Genomic DNA, 10193 nt, shown 5'->3' on the forward strand with positions numbered 1-10193 from the left:
GAATTTTATTTTTAATTAAAATAAATTACATCAGTAATCTTTTTAATTTTTTTTAATTTGAAAATCACATACGTGATATATTTTATTTTTAATTAAAATAAATTTGATCCGTAATTGTTTTTAAATTTTTTTAGTTTGAAAAATCATTGACAGAATATATTTTAATTTTAATTAAAATAAATTTTATCAAAAATCTTTTTTAAATGTAAGTATTTTTTTTTTGTAAATGTAAGTACTTTTTTGTTTTATTTTATAGAACTAAATACTTTTTGGTTCAAAAAATGTTTAGAGACTTAATCGTTTAACATATGAATGTTCATTAGGTTTTTTTCAGACTTTTTTCATTAGTTTATCATATTAACCAGTTATAGATCATAAGAATGCATATAACATGTTTTATAAACTCCAAGGAGTTATTTAACATGTTTTGGAATGTTTCAAAGATTTATTTGTTCCAAAAAATTGTACAAGAACTTAATCGTTTCAAACACTAAAGTCCATTGGGTTTTTCAGACTTTTACCCTATTATAAATGTTATGGAATTTCCATTTTAAATTAATAATAATTTAGGATATTATAAATTTATTCATGTAATATATCAAAATATGTGTATATATTACATATACGCAGTTACCCACCCTTCTGTTCCATTCCTTGTTTCTCTTTGGACGATGTTCATCCATCGATGCCCCTCTTGTCCCACGTATGATGATAATAATGCGTGCAAGTATTTAAAATAAGCATAAAATAATGATGTAAGAATGATGTAAACATTAAGTCACTATGCTTGCCGGGACAAAATCTGTGGATGAAGCTCATCGTATTTGTAAATATCTTGGAAGATTGTTAATAAATGAATTTTAATTGGATTTTTTTTTATAAAAAACAGATACAGTGATTGTTAGCCTGCTGTTTTAATAAAAACAATGGTTTATTCGTATCAGAATTTTAGATATATGATTATTTAAGGTTGTTTACTGAAGTTTTCTGTTTTCTTGATGTGCAAAATTGATACAAAAAAGTAGGACCCTTAACATCCTCTTTTCTAAGAGAGGTCGATAGGATTTGTCCAAGGAGAATGAGTTAAATGCTAAAAAACAAGTCGACAGACCATTCAAGTACCATAGCATTGATAGATATCCAAGAGGACGTCCAACTCATTACGCTCCCAACAGAAGAACCAAGAGTCCGATAGAAACCCAAATTTTTGGTGTTAATAACCACGAACTAGAATTCCTACTCCTACATCAACGTGAAAAATATAGAGACATAACCATATAACACGTCACTTGTTCGTAATATACCTAAAAAACAAACACACACAGGGTTTCTTTTCAGATCTATATAATTTGTGAGATCCGTGAGATCCAATATAAACCATAAATCATATTATATTAACGGTAAATTAGGAAATTATTCATTTTTGGTATTTTATAATACAGAATTTAAATAAAAGGTCTTGTGGGTATTTTAAATTTTTTCTCTCTTCTCTCATTAAAAGCGTTACCTAACAAAATCAAATTAAATCTAACAAATAACTTAACAAATTATAAGCGTAGAACGTGTGATATACATTGCAACCAGATAAAACCGAGCAATTTGACTTTGCTTTACTTATGTGACTTATGAGCTGTGTGATACAATGTCAAAGTGAGTAAATATTGTTTCATCTTAACTATTTGTTATAATATCAAAATGAGTTTTGCTTTTGTGGTTTTTGGTTCCTGACGTTAAATGCTGGTAGCAAACGTTCAATTGATAGTTATACATATATTAAGCACCCAAATAGATTGAAGACTCGTTGTCCTCTTTAGATTAAGAGAAGCAGGTGCTAATGTTTCTTATCCAAGTTAAGAACAAGAGGCCAAACAAAACAGTGCGTATTTTGTTCTCATAAACAAACACAACGTTATTTCATGTTTTAAACATGTGTGATACTCGGTTGGTGAAAAGAAAACGAAAATTGATATGAAGCTTAAAAGAAGTAAACATACACATAATAAATGCTTGGATGCAGGTGTAAATTAGGCACATGTCTTCCATTACGTTTTTGGTATTTCAGTATCGTTCTGAGTTGAATCAATTGCAACGGAAATAACAGTAGATCTATTGTACAATCATTATGAGGAATAAATTTAGATATAAATGATAATCACTTCACCTTCACTGAGTATGGTAAAGTTCATACCCATCACTTTTATTGATCATCGACATTATATTTCACTGTATTGATTGAGGGTTGCAAGTTTTTGTATTCAAAATTGTTATGCATCACTATGTATCACTCTAGTATACAATTATTTCTAATCAAAATAACTAATACAAATTAGTAATATGGAACTAAAGGACGGGTTGAAAAACAATTTGACAACTGTTGGCAATATATGTCAGGTTATTTATATAAAGGGATGTTCAAACGAGAACAATAACCAAATAAGAGAACACAGAAACGGACAATTCACACTAACGGTCAATGTCAAGGTGTGCGGATGAAGTCCTTGAATCACAATGTAAAATCACATGTAATTCGACTGTTTTCTTATATGGTCATTATTCTCGTATGAACCTGACTGTCTCTGTATAAAACTAATATGATTATAGATATATAAATACTTAGATTATTGATTTCTTTATTAAAATGAATTCATTAAAACCCTTAAAAATACAATTTTCAGAAGAAAAAAACATCATTTTACCCATAAAAGTTTTTTTTTTATTAATCTAAATATTCAATCTGCTATGCAAATCGACTAATTTCAAAATGATCACCTGCTCTACGTATAACTCGGAGTCACCGGGTGAAGCATTGAATTAACTATAACAATAATTATGTTCCAGATCGTGATGGGGTCCTTAATCTCTCTCATCATCCTGGTAAAAAAGGTTTCTTTTGACCACCACCATCTTCTTCCCATTTACTTCACATTTTCTTGATTTTTTCCCTTTCATGTGTATTTAAATAACCAACCTCTTGAATTAATCCAACATTGATTCCTACTAAAACCCTTTCAAATATTCAGTTTTGTTGACTTACAAAATATGGGTGCCTGTTTGTCAACCACCAAGATCAGTGGTTCCAACAGCAACACCCACTCCACCACCGCCGGAAAACAGACCCACCACCGCCGGCCACCAACAGCCACCGGCAAGCAAGTGGAAGGTGGGTCCAATGTCACTTCCCATCAAACCAAAGAGATCCAACAAAAACAGAGCACCCAACAGCAAAAAAGGAAAGATAAACATACTTCAAGAAATGGTGTGATTCCTTGTGGGAAAAGAACAGATTTTGGTTATCTTAAGGACTTCGATACTTGCTATTCGACTGGAAAATTGTTGGGTCATGGTCAGTTTGGGTATACATATGTTGCTGTAGATAAGGTTAATGGCGATCGTGTTGCTGTCAAGAAAATTGACAAAAATAAGGTAATCTTCCTTTTTTTTTGCTTTAGATTTTCAAGAATATCTTGTCTTCTTTCTTGAGGTGACTTCAGTTGACCTAATTTTCGTTTGATTATATTTCTAACCATAATGTAAGCTGCTGTTTATTCTAAATCATTCATGGGTATGATCCAAAGATTATGATCTGATTGAATTCCATTTTAGGGTTTATCATTAATCTGTTGACCCTTTTCTGAGTTCTTGATTTCTTTTATAGTTCATTACTAATGGTTACCCTTTTAGATCATGTGATTAAGGATGCATAAGGTTATGTTTTCATGATCCAAATTGTATATCTTCACCTTAATAATTCTATTGTTGTTCATGACTTCTGCAAGATACAGCAGTTGACCAATTGGTTGACTCATACTTTTCTTGGTATCCAAGTTTGATATCTAATTTTTGCCCAATAATTACAAAGATATCGCGGTAATCATGGCTACAGGCTGTTCAAGATTCAATCTCTTTTGTATTTCTAGCAGGCATATGTTCTGTTTTTCGGTTTGCTGTATTGTTACTAAGATACTATTTGATGTCACCAACAGATTGATGTAGTTGGTTAGTATGGAATCAACCATTTTGAGACGTTTTTTTGCCTTTTTCAACAGATGATTCTTCCGATTGCTGTGGAAGATGTTAAAAGAGAAGTCAAGATATTGCAAGCCTTAAGCGGTCACGAAAATGTGGTTCAGTTTCATAATGCATATGAAGATGCATCCTATGTGTACATAGTTATGGAGTACGTTCGATAACATCTTTTAAGTACTTTGATTTAGAAAATCAAGAAAGATCGATACTCTTGAGAATTCCAACTTCAGTTTTGCAACTTGGTTCTTCAAACTGTGCCAATTTGCCGGAAACTTGACTTAACGTGTACCCTTTTCAGGTTATGTGAGGGCGGTGAGTTGTTGGACCGGATTTTGGGAAAGTAAGAACTCCCATCTCATAGATAGATGTTGACTTTTGTGGTCAAACCTATTAGTTTCTAAATTCAGTATAAAAATTGAGATATTGCAATGAATTCGATACCTATATGTTTCTATTAGTAGTAATTCTTGTAAGATTTAAGTAGTTATCCAAATTTGCTTAGAAAATCTAGGCCCTTTTGTTAATCTTCTAGCTGCATACTATCCCTTTTGACCAGAAAAGTCAAACCACGCTTCGGTTTGTAAGTATGGTTCTACAACTTACCATCGGTTTCTCGTATCCAGGAAAGATAGTCGTTACTCAGAGAAAGATGCAGCAATCGTTGTTAGGCAAATGCTTAAAGTTGCCGCAGAATGCCATTTACACGGTTTGGTACATCGTGACATGAAACCAGAGGTATGAAAACATACAGTCGATCATCCGATCCAATGGTGATGCTAACCAGTTCCCAATTTTGTATTTGTATAGAACTTTCTTTTCAAGTCGAAAAAAGGCGATTCACACTTAAAGGCTACGGATTTTGGTCTATCTGACTTTATAAGGCCGGGTAAGTGTAATATCTTGTCGCGACTTCAAATAAAGTTTTTAGCTTTTCGATCCGTCATACATGCTTTTTTGTTACTTACAAATGAGGATTAACATTGACACTGAACTTTTCAAGAATGAGCGATTTTGGACAAAGTTCCAAGTAGAATGGTTGATTTTGCATTACATTCCCACAAGCTATTGAAAACCACCCGTTTTTGTTAGCAGCTTAATGAGACTCACAGCTTATTCAGTCGGCTTTTTTGGTAGTGACTTAATGATATAGAAAGTGACTTATTCAATATGCTTTTAGAGGGAAACTTTATGCAGAAAGTCAAGTTTTTTTTTTTGAAACCTGCCCCCTCCAATTAAAGAACACGCTCCCTCCATCTATGAAAAAACCATCCCAACCTATATAGACAAATTAATCCACACAGATATCTTTATCCATACAGGACTTGATGAAAAACCAACCAGATAATGTTATCCTTTGGGGTAGAGGACAAGTCTGCATATATCTCACCACCTGACCTTGCTCTCGAGCATGATATATTGTTAATCTTGCATTTACATTTCCGCAATTGATTGAAAACCACTCATTCTTGCAAGATGCTGCAATATCCCAAACATTGGGGTAGAGGACAGCTGGACAGGTCTGCATACATCTCACTGCCTAACCCTGCTCTCGAGCGGGAAATACGGGGATCATTTGGTTTGGTTTATTTACTTATTCTTACAAGATGTATTGTTTTATCTATGGAGATCTTATGTTTTTGACTTTTTGGACATCGTTATAGGAAAGAAGTTCACCGATATTGTTGGCAGCGCGTATTATGTTGCTCCGGAAGTATTGAAGCGTAAATCAGGGCCCGAATCAGATGTTTGGAGCATAGGCGTTATCACATATATTCTACTCTGTGGTCGTCGTCCCTTTTGGGATAAAACGGAAGATGGCATTTTTAAAGAGGTACTCCCTCCCTCCCAAAAATAAGCGTCCATGTTTCTACTTTAGTTCATCCCAAAATAAGTGTCCACTTTCAAAAGTAAATGCATACTATCCAATTTTACCCTTAATTATGAAACAGAGAAGTTTATACTCACTCTATTATTACGGGTACAATTGTCATTTGCCATTAAAAAATGTAATAAATACGCATTTCCAAAATCGCCTTTTTTCCATTGTCGACATTTATGTTGTATTTTATAGAATGTATGTACAATTTGTGATGTACGAGATCTTTATGAATTGATAGGTCTTGAGAAACAAACCTGATTTCCGACGCAAACCATGGCCAACGATTAGTGCTAGCGCCAAAGATTTTGTAAAGAAATTGCTCGTGAAAGATCCTCGTACAAGATTTACCGCCGCTCAAGCCCTATGTATGCTTTCTCTTCTTGTTCTTGTTTATCTATGACCAAGAAATGGTTGGTTTAAGTCGTAATGCTTTTGGTACGTGGGCGGAACAAAATTTTTGAAGATGGGACAAGATTGGTAAATTACTAAACTACCCATGTCAAATTAAATCGCTAAAACTTTCCACAATTCTTTCACCTGCCACCCTTGCTCGTTCAGTCCCCTCCACGTACCAAACGCACCCTTGGCGCACCGAGACCGTCTTTTTTTTGATCTTGTTTGTAAATTTTCTTCTTTAATGTCAATTTTTATAATTGAACTTTGTTGTCATATACATGTTATAAGCTGATGTATGAGTATATGTTCGAATTTTATAGCACACCCGTGGGTTCGAGAAGGTGGAAATGCTTCTGAAATTCCTCTCGACATTTCTGTTCTATCCAACATGCGGCAATTTGTGAAATACAGTCGCCTAAAGCAATTTGCTCTACGGGTAAGTATTTATTTTGTAATGTAGAAGTGATCCCAAATGTTTTCTTCTGAGGCTCGATATTCTTGTGTAGGCGTTGGCTAGCACGCTTGATGAAGAAGAGCTCTCGGATCTAAAAGATCAATTTCACGCGATTGATGTAGATAAAAGTGGTGCTATTAGTCTCGAGGAAATGAGAGAGGTATGTTTACTTCGTGTATCGATATCTTTGGTTTAAAGGATTTATCCCGTTTGACCCTGGTGCACCATGGCTCCTCGGTTATGTTTCAAGTATACAGGTTCGTGGTTCTGAAAAATAGCTTCGTTTTGTGGCAGGCCCTTGCTAAAGACCTTCCGTGGAAGATGAAAGAATCGCGTGTTTCGGAGATTTTAGAAGCTGTAAGCTTGTGCTTTTTGGATATGATAGTGTCGGAGTTTCGTTCGTTTGACCCCAAAAGTTAAAACTTTTTATGCCTACGACAGCTATGTTTGACAAACTAACTAATAAACTAGTCATATTTAGTAAAACCTAACGTTGACTGAAAAGGAAATGTTAGACAAATTAATTCGAAAGATACAAGGGGCATAATTGGAAAAAGTGGGAAGAAGAACCTCTTGAGCTTATTCAATAAGCTCAAACGGGCTTTTTTAATAAGCTCAAAAAATAAGCTAGCTTAAGTTGACAAACTTGGCCGACTTCTCTTAAACCCTTGGTCGTGATCTTGATGAGTCCTATATCTCTGTGACGCAGATCGATAGTAACACGGATGGGCTTGTTGATTTCACGGAGTTCGTTGCAGCCACTCTCCACGTTCAACAGATGGAGGAACACGATACCGAAAAATGGCAACATTTATCACAGGATGCATTTGAGAAATTTGACGTCGATAAGGACGGGTTCATAACTCCAGAAGAACTCAGAATGGTAAGCCATCGCTTTTCGGTTTTATAAGTCCCAAAAAACTCGAGATTTGGACTTGAAAACACCCTTTTTAATTGGGTTTTTGCAGCATACTGGATTGAAGGGTTCAATTGATCCACTTCTGGAAGAAGCCGATATCGACAAAGATGGTAAGATCAGCTTGGCGGAGTTCCGTAGGCTCTTAAGAACTGCAAGCATGGGTTCACGGATGATCACGTAGACAATTTCACTGCAAACAATGCCGTAAAAGGGTGGTCAATAAAAGTCAACGAGTTCGGGTTTTTCACGCTTTTTGTGCACGATCTTTTTATGCTCGTATAGTTTTCTTTCGGTTGTTTCAACCACTAATGTTTTTGGTTGAGATCATGTATAGTATCTGTTCTTACCAGTTTCTAATAGCGTGAGACTTGGATTAATGTTTTTTTCCGTTTAACTTGTTACGGGTTGGAAAATGTTTGTACAGTTTGTGTAAAAAGGGTTTGTAACCGGTAATCCTTGAGTTGACACTGTCATGTCCTAAGAGTATCATGTAAGAGGCAAATTAGATACAAGACGGTGTATGTATAGTTGTACGAATTGCTAAACGTTTGATTGCATGATGTTATTATGAATGGTACGATATATACGCTACGATCTGCAAAATTATCAATGCTCTGGATCGGTCTTGGGTTTATGTGTAAGCGGTCATTTCGGTTAAACGGATATGGTTTCAATGTAATTTTAACGATTTTGTTTTTAACCAATTTATGCAATTTATCTGTATAACATATTATCAGTAAAACATAACAAAAATTAACTCGTTTTGTCAAACTTACAGACATTTAGATGAACAAATAAACTCTGCTAAATTGGTTTATTCTTTGAGATTGTTAAAAAGCTCTATTTAAAGTCATAAATTAGTTTTTTTGAAAAACTACAGTATTTTCTGATCAGTTATCATTTAATTTTTGGACAAATTACATGAAAAAGTAACGTACTTTAACTTGATTCTTATTTTGAGTAAACTTTCATTTTGGTACCTAAGATGTAAAGTTTTAAACATTTAAGTGTCCGAGTAACCGGTTGAAGCATTAACCGGTTATAATGCTGATGTAGCGAGTGATGTAGTATCCAACGCGGTTTGTTTGTTGACGTGGTTGGTGACATGAATTTTTTTTAATCTAAAATTAGTTTTCAACCGATTACCTAGGTGCCTACATATTTAAAATTTTACATCTTAGGTACCTAAATGTAAGTTTTAAGAGTACCTTAACCAAAATATAAATCAAATTAAGGTACGTTATTTTTTATACAATTTGTCCTTTAATTTTTTATTAAACTTAACCAATTTATTAATAAATAAATAATTTATCATTTAACAACTAATAAATAAAGATTGAAAAATGAGAGGATGAAAACGATGGAATGGTGTCGGTGTAAAATAAGTTAGAAGAACGAGTGAGGTTTTTACCTTTTCAAAATCCCAAAACGGCATCGTCCAATTAAAAAAAATCGTGGGGAGATGACATCGACCCGACCTTTCGGGTAAGCCCCAACCCCGACCCAACGATAGCCCCAAAACCCCATTAATTATTTAATCATTTTTATATAGTTTATTTTATACTTTTTTAAATACAAAACTTCTATTTCGAAATTTGATGAGTAGTGGTTAAAATTAGGGGTCGTTTACTAAATATTTACCCAGTAAATATTTACTGGGTAATTTTTCTCACTGGATAAACATTGTAAGAGTCAAGAATTTTACCCAGTAAGAACGATGATAAGGATGGAGAGTTTTACTCGGTAGGTGATGGTGACGATTCTTACTAGGGTAAACGCTAACCAGGTAAATTGTTGCATATGATACGTTTTGATGTAATACAATCTTATTTGATAAAATAATTATAGTGTTGACTTTTACTGTGAGCAATTACCGGGTAAACATTTAGGTAAACGACCCCTTAGTTCAGGGACGGACCCAGAATTTTTTTTATACGGTGGCACCATTTGACCATAAGAAAAAAAATATATGAATTTTTTTTTTCAAACGATGACACCGTTTGACTATAAGAAACAAATATACGGAAATTTTTTTCAAACGGTGGCACCGTTTGACTAAGAAAATGACACTAATATGATTCGGACTTGGGTGTGGGGTGGAATAAAAGCCTCGCCGAAAAGCATCTTTCAACCGTAGCAGTTGCAACAAACAAAACCAGTGTTAGTTTCAATAACCGATAGACTAAATGATGAGAAAGATGCTTTGTTGTTGCCACAAATGCATGTATCTCATGATTCCCACATTGGTCTCTGAACAAGTAATCATTAATCAGTAATCAGTAATGAGTAATATAAATAAGTAAATCTAATCAACTTATCAACATATGAAACCTAAACATCGTAAACAGTAAACAAAAAAGAATGATCAATTTGTATAACCTAAACAATTAATCAAGTAACATTTGTATAACCTAAACAATTAATCAAGTAAATAGTAAATAATCAACTAAACAGTAAACAGAAAAGAATGATCAATTTGTATAACTTAAACCTAAATCAAATAAGGTCACAGATTTGGG

At 33.9% G+C, this 10193-nt stretch overlaps 1 protein-coding gene across 1 annotated transcript; it reads left to right on the top strand.

Annotated features, from left to right (window-relative positions):
• Nucleotides 1-2910: 2910 nt before the first annotated feature.
• LOC112516495 (calcium-dependent protein kinase 28-like) lies at nucleotides 2911-8234 on the top strand. Its single transcript, XM_025123568.1, has 12 exons — nucleotides 2911-3423; nucleotides 4047-4177; nucleotides 4325-4366; nucleotides 4650-4761; nucleotides 4834-4912; nucleotides 5688-5857; nucleotides 6144-6270; nucleotides 6622-6737; nucleotides 6808-6915; nucleotides 7050-7112; nucleotides 7465-7638; nucleotides 7724-8234. The coding sequence occupies exons 1-12, from the start codon at nucleotides 3040-3042 to the stop codon at nucleotides 7853-7855; spliced, it is 1638 nt and encodes a 545-aa protein (XP_024979336.1). The 5' UTR covers nucleotides 2911-3039; the 3' UTR covers nucleotides 7856-8234.
• The last annotated feature ends 1959 nt before the right edge of the window (nucleotides 8235-10193 follow it).

The sequence above is a fragment of the Cynara cardunculus genome (assembly GCF_001531365.2).
Source record: "Cynara cardunculus var. scolymus isolate 2C chromosome LG 1, CcrdV1, whole genome shotgun sequence".
In the NCBI taxonomy this organism is placed as follows: domain Eukaryota; kingdom Viridiplantae; phylum Streptophyta; class Magnoliopsida; order Asterales; family Asteraceae; genus Cynara; species Cynara cardunculus.

What these genes read in the sequence shown, in the direction of transcription:
- LOC112516495 (XM_025123568.1), top strand. Translation starts at nt 3,040, where the DNA reads ATGGGTGCCTGTTTGTCAACCACCAAGATCAGTGGTTCCAACAGCAAC. An exon ending in AGAAAATTGACAAAAATAAG is followed by an intron (nt 3,424 to 4,046) that starts GTAATCTTCCTT and finishes CTTTTTCAACAG; the next exon opens with ATGATTCTTCCGATTGCTGT. An exon ending in TACCGCCGCTCAAGCCCTAT is followed by an intron (nt 6,271 to 6,621) that starts GTATGCTTTCTC and finishes CGAATTTTATAG; the next exon opens with CACACCCGTGGGTTCGAGAA.